This window comes from Coregonus clupeaformis, chromosome 17 (assembly GCF_020615455.1).
Source record: "Coregonus clupeaformis isolate EN_2021a chromosome 17, ASM2061545v1, whole genome shotgun sequence".
In the NCBI taxonomy this organism is placed as follows: domain Eukaryota; kingdom Metazoa; phylum Chordata; class Actinopteri; order Salmoniformes; family Salmonidae; genus Coregonus; species Coregonus clupeaformis.
In genome coordinates, this window is record NC_059208.1 from 69,348,169 (window position 1) to 69,361,722 (window position 13,554).

The 13,554-nt window shown below is 44.6% G+C and overlaps 1 protein-coding gene across 1 annotated transcript in view; it reads right to left on the minus strand.

Annotated features, from left to right (window-relative positions):
• Window positions 1-362: 362 nt before the first annotated feature.
• LOC121586934 (rap guanine nucleotide exchange factor 5) overlaps window positions 363-13,554 on the minus strand; it is a 68,139-nt gene continuing 54,947 nt past the window's right edge. Inside the window, exons 10-18 of the mRNA XM_041903995.1 lie at window positions 11,198-11,295; window positions 10,834-10,956; window positions 10,420-10,598; window positions 10,010-10,100; window positions 5,878-5,928; window positions 3,769-3,856; window positions 3,102-3,166; window positions 2,885-2,939; window positions 363-1,513 (exon numbers count right to left, since the gene is read on the minus strand). Of these exons, the coding sequence (XP_041759929.1) occupies window positions 1,395-1,513; window positions 2,885-2,939; window positions 3,102-3,166; window positions 3,769-3,856; window positions 5,878-5,928; window positions 10,010-10,100; window positions 10,420-10,598; window positions 10,834-10,956; window positions 11,198-11,295 (869 nt within the window). The 3' untranslated portion in view covers window positions 363-1,394. The remainder of the gene's footprint in view (window positions 1,514-2,884; window positions 2,940-3,101; window positions 3,167-3,768; window positions 3,857-5,877; window positions 5,929-10,009; window positions 10,101-10,419; window positions 10,599-10,833; window positions 10,957-11,197; window positions 11,296-13,554) is intronic.

The window sequence follows — 13,554 nt, forward strand, 5'->3', positions numbered from 1 at the left end:
TATCTATAACTGTAACATAACCCTTCTACTGTTGAGGATGTTTTATTACCTTTCTCACTTTACTCAGAAAATGAATCTTAAAAAAACATAATTTCAGTCCTTGAGCCTATTTGGAAGTGACATTTATGCAATAATCACACACACACACACACCCTTTTCAATATTGTTGTTTAAATCAATTTAGCTTAACAGCAGTCTAGTGTGTGGTGGTCATGTACTGGAGGTCTGGCAAGTGTAGTGTCCTGGTTTATTTTTTAAATTTTTTTTCTCATTTAGCAGACGCTCTTATCCAGAGCGACTTACAGGAGCAATTAGGGTTAAGTGCCTTGCTCAAGGGCACATCGACAGATTTTTCACCTAGTTTGCTCGGGGATAAGAACCAGCGACCTTTCGGTTACTGGCACAACGCTCTTAACCACTAAGCTACCTGCCGCCCGGGGTAAGTGTCGTGGTTTGAAAGTGTCCTGGTTTGAAAGTGTCCTGGTTTAAAAGTGTCCTGGTTTGAAAGTGTCCTATTTTGAAAGTCCCCAGAAGGTTGATGCTTTAATTGGTTTTGTGTAGATAGATAATCAAGGTGTGGTCACCTGTTTGGAAGCAGATAACAACAACCTGAAGCTATCAATACACAATTACTGAAGCAGGGTCCACATTCATAAAGCGTCTCAGAGTAGGAGCATTGGTGTAGTGGAGGAAGGGCCCCAACAATGTACCCACCTTTTGCAGAAAAATGCACTGAAAGAATAGGAAGCCTTACTTTTTTCACTGCAACCAGCGATCCGAGTTTATCCAGCTATTTATCCACCACGACATACTGAATAGGAGTGCTGATCTAGGTCCCCCCTGTCCATTCATTATGATCTAAAAGGCTAAACTGATCCTAGATCAGCACTCCTATTCTGGGATCCTTTGATCAATACGGATCCAGATCTATTTGTTCAACTGAGAAGCTCTTTGGTTATCTCTGCTCCATCGTTGCTCAGTATTCCAGTATGCCTTTTGGCGCCATCTTGTGGTTGGCCAGCGTCACACGGTCATCTCTCTGTCGGCTCTGGCCAACCCTACTCCCGGGGAGCTTCAGGGCATGCAGGCTTTTGTTCCAGCCCTGCATTAACCCACTTAATTAAACTCATCAAAGTCCTGCTGTGTGTGCAGCTGATTAGTAGAACCCTGTGTGTGTCTGTGTGTGTGTGTGTCTGTTAGAGCTGGGCTGGAACAAAAGCCTCCACACTTTGTAGCACTCTAATAGAGTTGGCTAACCCATGTTTCTCTAGGTTGATAACCGAGTGCTGAGGGATGTTTCCAGAGACTGGTTGGTACCCTGCTCCTTGGTTGTCTGACTTTGAGGGGTGGAGGGAGGGAGGGAGGCAGCCTCAGAGAGTGTATGTGTGGTCTATCTACACACGGGGCTCCAGTCTGTGGGAAAGTTCAAACAGAGTCTGCTGATTGTCAATGACGTGAAGGTAGTCGACATAGGCCCGCAGCTCCGGACTGATCTTCTGGGGCATCCCGTTCCCTAGGAGGTAAACCACACAGTAAATACACACATTTACACTTACACACTCACGCATGCACACACGCACGCTCACACTCACACACTTAAACACACACACATGCTGGCTGAGCATTATCCTTGACAGGAGATAGTCGTTGGTGCACTGTCTTCATTACTGTAAGTGGTTGTGTACTGTATGGGGTTCTCAGCATCAATGAGTCTATCAATTTACTATAGTAACACATCATGTTGTTATTGATGAACTGATGATCTAATTGGATACTGTTATTCTGTTGACTGCTGTAGTTGAGTCATTTTGAATGGACAATGACTGTAGAAAGTCAACACTGTGACATGTTTACTGCGTTATAGGGGATGACTGTAGAAAGTCAACACTGTGACATGTTTACTGTGTTATAGTGGATGACTGTAGAAAGTCAACACTGTCACCTAATAACTGTGTTATAGTGGATGACTGTAGAAAGTCAACACTTTTACATGTTTACTGTTATAGTGGCTGACTGTAGAAAGTCAACACTGTGACATGATTACTGTGTTATAGTGGATGACTGTAGAAAGTCAACACTGTGACATGATTACTGTGTTATAGTGGATGACTGTAGAAAGTCAACACTGTGACATGTTTACTGTGTTATAGTGGATGACTGTAGAAAGTCAACACTGTGACATGTTTACTGTTATAGTGGATGACTGTAGAAAGTCAACACTGTGACATGTTTACTGTGTTATAGTGGCTGACTGTAGAAAGTCAACACTGTGACATGTTTACTGTGCTATAGTGGCTGACTGTAGAAAGTCAACACTGTGACATGTTTACTGTGTTATAGTGGCTGACTGTAGAAAGTCAACACTGTGACATGATTACTGTGTTATAGTGGATGACTGTAGAAAGTCAACACTGTGACATGTTTACTGTGCTATAGTGGCTGACTGTAGAAAGTCAACACTGTGACATGTTTACTGTGTTATAGTGGCTGACTGTAGAAAGTCAACACTGTGACATGATTACTGTGTTATAGTGGATGACTGTAGAAAGTCAACACTGTGACATGTTTACTGTGTTATAGTGGCTGACTGTAGAAAGTCAACACTGTGACATGATTACTGTGTTATAGTGGATGACTGTAGAAAGTCAACACTGTGACATGTTTACTGTGTTATAGTGGCTGACTGTAGAAAGTCAACACTGTGACCTGTTTACAGGATGTAAGTAATGACTTGAGCATGGAGGTTCAAGGCTCATCAAAGTTGATGGTCATTGATCTAAGACCGTGTGAGAGTAAGACACACAAGTACACACATACACGTACACACGCACACACACACGCACACACGTACATGCACACAAACACACACACACTCTTCACCCACCCATGTGATCCTCCTGACAGTGTCTGATGAGACGCACAGTGTCGGCTATCATGTGCTGCAAGAGGAGATGGACATCATCATATACATCAAATACACATCAATCACATATTTTAGATGACATGTTTTCTGCGTTATAGATTGTCTATAGTTGAGGAGTTGAGGAAACACGAGGTACATTGACATGTTCAACACCCTCCATCATAATGGAGCGACTTACCAGCTTTTCAAAATTGACCAGGTTATCGAGAAACGTTTTGTTGCCCTCGTGAATGAACGTGATGTCTAAGAGAAAGGGAGTAATGTACCAGCGTTAAAATACTGAGCGCTAGTGCGTCGATCCTGATTTTAAATTTAGCTCACAATATTCCTGTTGGCATTTCAGACCACTGCAGGGTTCAGGAGGCAGTGATGACAGTAACATTTCAGACCACTGCAGGGTTCAGGGGGCAGTGATGACAGTAACATTTCAGACCACTGCAGGGTTCAGGGGGCAGTGATGACAGTAACATTTCAGACCACTGCAGGGTTCAGGGGCAGTGATGACAGTAACATTTCAGACCACTGCAGGGATCAGGAGGCAGTGATGACAGTAACATTTCAGACCACTGCAGGGTTCAGGGGGCAGTGATGACAATAACATTTCAGACCACTGTAGGGATCAGGAGGCAGTGATGACAGTAACATTTCAGACCACTGCAGGGATCAGGAGGCAGTGATGACAGTAACATTTCAGACCACTGCAGGGATCAGGAGGCAGTGATGACAGTAACATTTCAGACCACTGCAGGGATCAGAGGGCAGTGATGACAGTAACATTTCAGACCACTGCAGGGTTCAGGGGGCAGTGATGACAGTAACATGCAGTGTTCTCTGAGTCTAGGCACCTTTCAGTAACAGAAGAAGGAAAGGGATCTTGGGCGTCTTCATCTTCTTGAAAGCGTCCCTGTAGGCTTTGTGGTTGAGAGAGGGGTCCTGTGAAGACATGTTCAGACAGATGTGATGTGTGACGCTTGTCTTTGGCGAGAAACGTGTTCTGCTGCGTTCCAAATGGCAACATATACTTATGACTAGGGCCCATAGGGGGTCCATAGGGCTCTGGTCAAATGTACAGTGAGGGAAAAAAGTATTTGATCCCCTGATGATTTTGTACGTTTGCCCACTGATAAAGACATGATCAGTCTATAATTTTAATGGTAGGTTTATTTGAACAGTGAGAGACAGAATAGCAACAAAAAAATCCAGAAAAACGCATGTCAAAAATTTTATAAATTGATTTGCATTTTAATGAGGGAAATAAGTATTTGACCCCTCTGCAAAACATGACTTAGTACTTGGTGGCAAAACCCTTGTTGGCAATCACAGAGGTCAGACGTTTCTTGTAGTTGGCCACCAGGTTTGCACACATCTCAGGAGGGATTTTGTCCCACTCCTCTTTGCAGATCTTCTCCAAGTCATTAAGGTTTCGAGCCTGACGTTTGGCAACTCGAACCTTCAGCTCCCTCCACAGATTTTCTATGGGATTAAGGTCTGGAGACTGGCTAGGCCACTCCAGGACCTTAATGTGCTTCTTCTTGAGCCACTCCTTTGTTGCCTTGGCCGTGTGTTTTGGGTCATTGTCATGCTGGAATACCCATCCACGACCCATTTTCAATGCCCTGGCTGAGGGAAGGTTCTCACCCAAGATTTGACGGTACATGGCCCCGTCCATCGTCCCTTTGATGCGGTGAAGTTGTCCTGTCCCCTTAGCAGAAAAACACCCCAAAGCATAATGTTTCCACCTCCATGTTTGACGGTGGGGATGGTGTTCTTGGGGTCATAGGCAGCATTCCTCCTCCTCCAAACACGGCGAGTTGAGTTGATGCCAAAGAGCTCGATTTTGGTCTCATCTGACCACAACACTTTCACCCAGTTCTCCTCTGAATCATTCAGATGTTCATTGGCAAACTTCAGACGGCCCTGTATATGTGCTTTCTTGAGCAGGGGGGACCTTGCCGGGCGCTGCAGGATTTTAGTCCTTCACGGCGTAGTGTGTTACCAATTGTTTTCTTGGTGACTATGGTCCCAGCTGCCTTGAGATCATTGACAAGATCCTCCCGTGTAGTTCTGGGCTGATTCCTCACCGTTCTCATGATCATTGCAACTCCACGAGGTGAGATCTTGCATGGAGCCCCAGGCCGAGGGAGATTGACAGTTATTTTGTGTTTCTTCCATTTGCGAATAATCGCACCAACGGTTGTCAACTTCTCACCAAGCTGCTTGGCGATGGTCTTGTAGCCCATTCCAGCCTTGTGTAGGTCTACAATCTTGTCCCTGACATCCTTGGAGAGCTCTTTGGTCTTGGCCATGGTGGAGAGTTTGGAATCTGATTGATTGATTGCTTCTGTGGACAGGTGTCTTTTATAGAGGTAACACGCTGAGATTAGGAGCACTCCCTTTAAGAGTGTGCTCCTAATCTCAGCTCATTACCTGTATAAAAGACACCTGGGAGCCAGAAATCTTTCTGATTGAGAGGGGGTCAAATACTTATTTCCCTCATTAAAATGCAAATCAATTTATAACATTTTTAACATGCGTTTTTCTGGATTTTATTGTTGTTATTCTGTCTCTCACTGTTCAAATAAACCTACCATTAAAATTATAGACTGATCATTTCTTTGTCAGTGGGCAAATGTACAAAATCAGCAGGGGATCAAATACTTTTTTCCCTCACTGTAGTGCACTATGTAAGTCATAGGGTGCCATTTGGGACTCAAACATGTGCACTGAAGGAGCCCTCACAACCCCTACCATATGTTACTGTGTCCCCAGAGACCAGACCTAGTGATAATTATCAAGCCTGCTGCTTCTATTAACTCAACGTTGAAAACGTGTAGCCTGTTTAATGGCCAGATGACCCAACATGTTCTTAATACTAGACGTGCAACACAGAATTCCATGTAGAGTCACGTTCATTATTACAGGATCTCTATACAATCTGAGAAAAATGAACTTACTGTCAACATCTCCAGCTCCGAAAACTGTTTTTTGAATTTTCCTGGAACTTTCTGATGGAAAGAAAAACAGGTTGAGTTGGGGACAGTTCGAAATGTACTGGGTCTACTCAGACCCTCCCCTTGTACTGTAAAAATATTTGTATTATTACCACCATAAATAACAATAACTGTAGTAACCCTGTGTTTGTAAACGTGGATATCGACTTTGCCACTTCAGCATGGTTTTGTGGCACAGTCGATGCCGCACAGGGCTACCGGCCAGAAGGTCGACCACCACATACGAGCTCACTCTCCCTGGTTGTCTCATTACACTACGATCAGACCCGGCTGTAGACAATGATCAGCTAAGGGGAAATCAGATTTTCAACAGTTTGATGCTATATTTATAATTATATACAATATTTGCACTTAATTTCCCACCAGGGGAGGATGCTGAGGAGAGGACGGCTCATATTAATAGCCGGAACTGAACAAATGGAATGTCATCAAACACATGGAAATCATGTTTTGTTGTATTTGATACCATTCCACTTATTCCGCTCCAGCCATTACCACAAGCCCGTCCTCCCCAATTAAGGTGCCACACCAACTTCCTGTGTTTTCCACCAACAGGTTTCTATGCCGATGCACCACACACAACCATTAAGCAACGCATACCGATTACTGACTTAGAGCGCTTATCATCATGGTTTGCGTTTTTAACATCACAATCAAGTAGAGTTTGTCGATCTCCAAAAACAGGAAATACATCCCTCCCTACTCAGTATCGAAGGCTTAGTGTGACAATCTCCGAACGTCATTAAACTTTTTGGTGTTTTGTAACAGATGTCTCTTTCCATTAATCGAATGGTCGTTGCGCAGTTAAGATGCTGGAATTGAGTGTACAAAACATTAGGAACACCTGCTCTTTCCATGACATAGTCTGACCAGGTGAATCCAGGTGAAAGCTATGATCCCTTATTGATGTCACTTGTTAAATCTACTTCAATCAGTGTAGATGAAGGGGAGTAGAAAGGTTAAAGAAGGATATTTAAGCCTTAAGACAAATGAGAGATGGATTGTGTATGTGTGCCATTCAGAGGGTGAATGGGCAAGACAAAAGATTGAAGTGCCTTTGAACGGGGTATGGTAGTAGGTGCCAGGCACACCGGTTTGTGTGTCAAGAACTGCAATGCTGCTGGGTTTTTCACGCTCAACAGTTTCCTGTGTGTATCAAGAACGGTCCACCACCCAAAGTACATCCAGCCAACTTGACACAACTGTGGGAAGCATTGGAGTCAACATGGGGCAGTATCCCTGTGGAACGCTTTCGACACCTTGCAGAGTCCATGCCCCGACGAATTGAGGCTGTTCTAAGGGCAAAAGGGGGTGCAACTCAATATTAGGGAGGTGTTCCTAATGTTTTGTACACTGTGTATATTAGAGTGGAGTGGATGAACGTGAGCAAGTAGCCTACAGGAGACTTTTGAAGTAGCCTTATCAGATTAAAACATTGTGACTATATTTAGGCGTTTAGGTTCTAGGTCGAAGAATAGCCGCTCAGATGGGAAAGGAGGCAGAACGCGTGTTAAGCTTTCCTGAATAACTGGGCCTGCTGGGAGCACAGGCCTACGTGGAGAAGACTTGGGAGAATGACGATCGGCAACAGACAGTGCATCAGCTGTAAAAATACAGCCAGACTGACCTGCTACTGTGCCTTTCTAGAATCTGTAGAGAGTAGACCCACAACTGATCCATGGAATGAAACATTCAAATAACACGGCTTTTACGCCATTATTCAAATGACATTTTCACTACAGTCTACAGCCTAGAGTAGAATTGTACTCACTTGAAAACAATAATGGAATTATTCATTCCATTGTGGTGTTGTAGGCTAGTTCAGGTAGGATCATTGTATTGTCCCTAAACAAGACCAATAGGGGAGCTTTTTGATTTACATTTTACATTTTTTTTTATTTAGCAGACGCTCTTATCCAGAGCGACTTACAGGAGCAATTAGGGTTAAGTGCCTTGCTCAAGGGCACATCGACAGATTTTTCACCTAGTCGGCTCTGGGATTAGAACCAGCGACCTTTCGGTTACTGGCACAACGCTCTTAACCACTAAGCTACCTGCCGCCCCCTTTTGAGCTGCATGTCTTCACTCTTCTTTCATGCGCAATGATGCACCTGGCCTGTCTGCTGCCTATCAGCTATTCCTCTATCCTGGGGATTTATATTGAACATTGGTGCAGATTTGAATGATTTTATATGTGGTATGATTGCTAGTTAACCTATTGCAGATCTGGACAAAGTATCCACCTACTACTGTAGTCACTGGATAGAGGGCAGTTAGACTGGTACACTATATATGATCCACCTGCTACTGTAGTCACTGGATAGAGGGCAGTTAGACTGGTACACTATATATGATCCACCTGCTACTGTAGTCACTGGATAGAGGGCAGTTAGACTGGTAGACTATATATGATCCACCTGCTACTGTAGTCACTGGATAGAGGGCAGTTAGACTGGTAGACTATATATGATCCACCTACTACTGTAGTCACTGGATAGAGGGCAGTTAGACTGGTAGACTATATATGATCCACCTGCTACTGTAGTCACTGGATAGAGGACAGTTAGACTGGTAGACTATATATGATCCACCTGCTACTGTAGTCACTGGATAGAGGACAGTTAGACTGGTAGACTATATATGATCCACCTGCTACTGTAGTCACTGGATAGAGGGCAGTTAGACTGGTAGACTATATATGATCCACCTGCTACTGTAGTCACTGGATAGAGGGCAGTTAGACTGGTAGACTATATATGATCCACCTACTACTGTAGTCACTATGGATAGAGGGCAGTTAGACTGGTAGACTATATATGATCCACCTACTACTGTAGTCACTGGATAGAGGACAGTTAGACTGGTAGACTATATATGATCCACCTACTACTGTAGTCACTATGGATAGAGGACAGTTAGACTGGTACACTATATATGATCCACCTGCTACTGTAGTCACTGGATAGAGGGCAGTTAGACTGGTAGACTATATATGATCCACCTACTACTGTAGTCACTATGGATAGAGGACAGTTAGACTGGTAGACTATATTGACCTGTGGTATAGAAAGCATGTGGAAAAGCATAGTGCAGAAGGGAAGTACCAAAACACCTTGATAGGGGAGGTGCATGCAAGCAGATGAGGAAATGTGTCTATATGGAAGACATTATATAGTAAACCAGAGAAAAATGCACTACCCTCCCCTGTGCCCAATAAAAACACTATCCTCCCCTGTGCCCAATAAAAACACTATCCTCCCCTGTGCCCAATAAAAACACTACCCTCCCCTGTGCCAAATAAAAACACTATCCTCCCCTGTGCCCAATAAAAACACTACCCTCCACTGTGTCCAATAAAAACACTACCCTCCACTGAGCCCAATAAAAACACTATCCCCCACTGTGCCCAATAAAAACACTATCCTCCACTGTGACCAATAAAAACACTATCCTCCACTGTGCCCAATAAAAACACTACCCTCCCCTGTGCCCAATAAAAACACTATCCTCCACTGTGACCAATAAAAACACTACCCTCCACTGTGTCCAATAAAAACACTATCCTCCACTGTGACCAATGAAAACACTACCCTCCCCTGTGCCCAATAAAAACACACTACCCTCCCCTGTGCCCAATAAAAACACTACCCTCCCCTGTGCCCAATAAAAACACTACACTCCACGGTGCCCAATAAAAACACTACCCTCCACTGTGTCCAATAAAAACACTACCCTCCCCTGTGCCCAATAAAAACACTACCCTCCCCTGTGCCCAATAAAAACACTACCCTCCCCTGTGCCCAATAAAAACACTATCCTCCACTGTGACCAATAAAAACACTACCCTCCCCTGTGTCCAATAAAAACACACTACCCTCCCCTGTGCCCAATAAAAACACTACCCTCCCCTGTGTCCAATAAAAACACTACCCTCCCCTGTGCCCAATAAACACTCAACCCTCCCCAAAGCAACAAAAGAAAGTTACACAACTCTCTCCTATTTTGACAATGAAGACAATCATAAACAGTCACGTACAGAAGCAGATACACACTACAGAAGCAGATACACACTGACCTCCCAGGTCTGACTGAGGCGGCTAACTGCTGCGGTGTTCAGACCCATAACGATGGCAAAGAAAGAGTTGAGGTTCCTCTGGGCTTTACAGCTGAGGAAATAAAGACAGACACACTGTTAACACCAGCTTCATACAGTGGTGAGACAGGAATACTATCTGTAATTCCTCACTAAACCACAGGAGGGGGCATCCTGTCCATGCAAACCTCACTATTGAATACGTTAGACCAGCTATAATAGGATTGTAGATTGCTGTAGTTGAAGTATTGGGCTCTTAGTGAAATGGACCAGTCATACTGCTGTAGAAGAGGACATCAGTACATTTTGAGGGTGTAACAACTCTGCTCTGAATGCTGGATCCTACTATGTTGTGGTCAGAGAAGAGGAGAGGGAAGAGGAGAGTTGCTCACTGGGCAGCGATCTTGATGAACTTCTTGATGAGCTGGACTCTCTTGCAGAGCGTAGGACACATCAGGACTTCTGTCATCACCCACAGCTGTACCTCGTTGCAGCGTTGCAGCAGAAGCTCCAGCGCCACCGTGTGGCCACCACTGGCATGACGGCTGAACGTGAAGTACACAAGCTCTTGCTGTACGGGAGAGAGACCGGACCGGACCGGACAGGACAGGGTTGAGCTTGTAGAAAGCTTTGAATCACTAAGATCTTTAACTGTGTCCCAAATGGCACCATATTCCCTTTATAGTGCAGTACTTTGGACCAGAGCTCTATGGGCCCTGGTCAAAAAAAAGTGCAGTATAGTGAATAGGGTGCCAATTGGGACGCATGCATAGTGTAGGTGATGGACAAAAGATGATGTCACGGACCTCATGTATTGAGTTGAAGATGCTCCAGTCAAAGTTTGTAAGGGTGACAGCCACGTCCCATGTGTTCGTACTCAGCATGCGAGCTGACCTCTGTTGTAGCTCTGTGTTGTCTGTGAACGGGTTCTGAGAGGAGAAATGAATGTGTTATATGTTCTGTTGGGACATGTAATAACATTATTTTCTGATGTTATTACCCTGTGGGTTATAGGCTGGAAGCAGGTCCAATAGGTATCAGGAATAGAATGTGATAAACCAAATAATAAGTTGTTTGATAGGAGGCCTGAGTACTGTCAAATCTGCTAGATTCATTCACATTGTAGCCTGCTGAGGAACTTCATTGAAGTGGACTCATTGTGATTCCTACCATGACTTCACTCAGGTCCTTTCTGCGCACGTGCAGCCTCCCCACCGCTGTCAGCGAATCAGAGTAGAGCCTGTCCTGAGGCTTCAGGAGGAGTTTCTCTGGAGAGAGGAAGCATCACACACACACAGACACACACACACACACAGCACAGCACAGCCATTATAAATATGTCAGCCAGCGTGTCACCTGCTATCTGGTGTAGATAAGTGTCCGTTCTGTTCTGCACGGAGAGTCAGTCAGTGTAGGGTTGGGTCTGTTCTGCAGGAGTCAGTCAGTGTAGGGTTGGTTCTGTTCTGCAGGAGTCAGTCAGTGTGGTGTTGGTTCTGCTCTGCAGGAGTCAGTCAGTGTAGGGTTGGTTCTGCTCTGCAGGAGAGTCAGTCAGTGTAGGGTTGTTTCTTCTCTGCAGGAGTCAGTCAGTGTAGGGTTGGTTCTGCTCTGCAGGAGTCAGTCAGTGTAGGGTTGGTTCTGCTCTGCAGGAGAGTCAGTCAGTGTAGGGTTGGTTCTGCTCTGCAGGAGTCAGTCAGTGTAGCCACAGCGGCTGATAACAGAAAAGGACTACATGTCGGGACCGCAGGCCTTTGTTCATTCCTGCTCGCTTTCCAAGTCTACAGAATTTCACTCATTCATTTAACAGAATATATAATGTTGTGTCACTGGGCGTTAAGGTCAGTAGATGACGGCATGGTTTAATCATTGTTTTTACAGTCGTGCTTTCAGAGTATCTGGATGTGTATATTAATCATTGTTTTTACAGTCATGTGCTTTCAGAGTATCTGGATGTGTATATTGGCTATAGAAGGAGATACTGTCCCAGAATACTGCATCTACACAGAGTCAAAGACAGGCAGACAGGTGGACAGACTTTATATGTATATACTGTATTCTTGTCAAGGCTCATCCTATATAACTAATGCTGTACACACCTTTTCTATTCATATACTGTCCATACTGTCTTTACACACCATTATATGGACATAATATACATATATATATACAGTGAGGGAAAAAAGTATTTGATCCCCTGCTAATTTTGTACGTTTGCCCACTGACAAAGACATGATCAGTCTATAATTTTAATGGTAGGTTTATTTGAACAGTGAGAGACAGGATAACAACAACAAAATCCAGAAAAACGCATGTCAAAAATGTTATTAATTGATTTGCATTTTAATGAGGGAAATAAGTATTTGACCCCTCTGCAAAACATGACTTAGTACTTGGTGGCAAAACCCTTGTTGGCAATCACAGAGGTCAGACGTTTTTTTGTAGTTGGCCACCAGGTTTGCACACATCTCAGGAGGGATTTTGTCCCACTCCTCTTTGCAGAACTTCTCCAAGTCATTAAGGTTTCGAGGCTGACGTTTGGCAACTCGAACCTTCAGCTCCCTCCACAGATTTTCTATGGGATTAAGGTCTGGAGACTGGCTAGGACACTCCAGGACCTTAATGTGCTTCTTCTTGAGCCACTCCTTTGTTGCCTTGGCCGTGTGTTTTGGGTCATTGTCATGCTGGAATACCCATCCACGACCCATTTTCAATGCCCTGGCTGAGGGAAGGAGGTTCCCACCCAAGATTTGACGGTACATGGCCCCGTCCATCGTCCCTTTTGATGCGGTGAAGTTGTCCTGTCCCCTTAGCAGAAAAACACCCCCAAAGCATAATGTTTCCACCTCCATGTTTGACGGTGGGGATGGTGTTCTTGGGGTCATAGGCAGCATTCCTCCTCCTCCAAACACGGCGAGTTGAGTTGATGCCAAAGAGCTCGATTTTGGTCTCATCTGACCACAACACTTTCACCCAGTTCTCCTCTGAATCATTCAGATGTTCATTGGTAAACTTCAGACGGGCCTGTATATGTGCTTTCTTGAGCAGGGGGACCTTGCGGGCGCTGCAGGATTTCAGTCTTTCACGGCGTAGTGTGTTACCAATTGTTTTCTTGGTGACTATGGTCCCAGCTGCCTTGAAATCATTGACAAGATCCTCCCATGTAGTTCTGGGCTGATTCCTCACCGTTCTCATGATCATTGCAACTCCACGAGGTGAGATGTTGCATGGAGCCCCAGGCCGAGGGAGATTGACAGTTCTTTTGTGGTTCTTCCATTTGCGAATAATCGCACCAACTGTTGTCACCTTCTCACCAAGCTGCTTGGCGATGGTCTTGTAGCCCATTCCAGCCTTGTGTAGGTCTACAATCTTGTCCCTGACATCCTTGGAGAGCTCTTTGGTCTTGGCCATGGTGGAGAGTTTGGAATCTGATTGATTGATTGCTTCTGTGGACAGGTGTCTTTTATACAGGTAACAAACTGAGATTAGGAGATTTCCCTTTAAGAGTGTGCTCCTAATCTCAGCTCGTTACC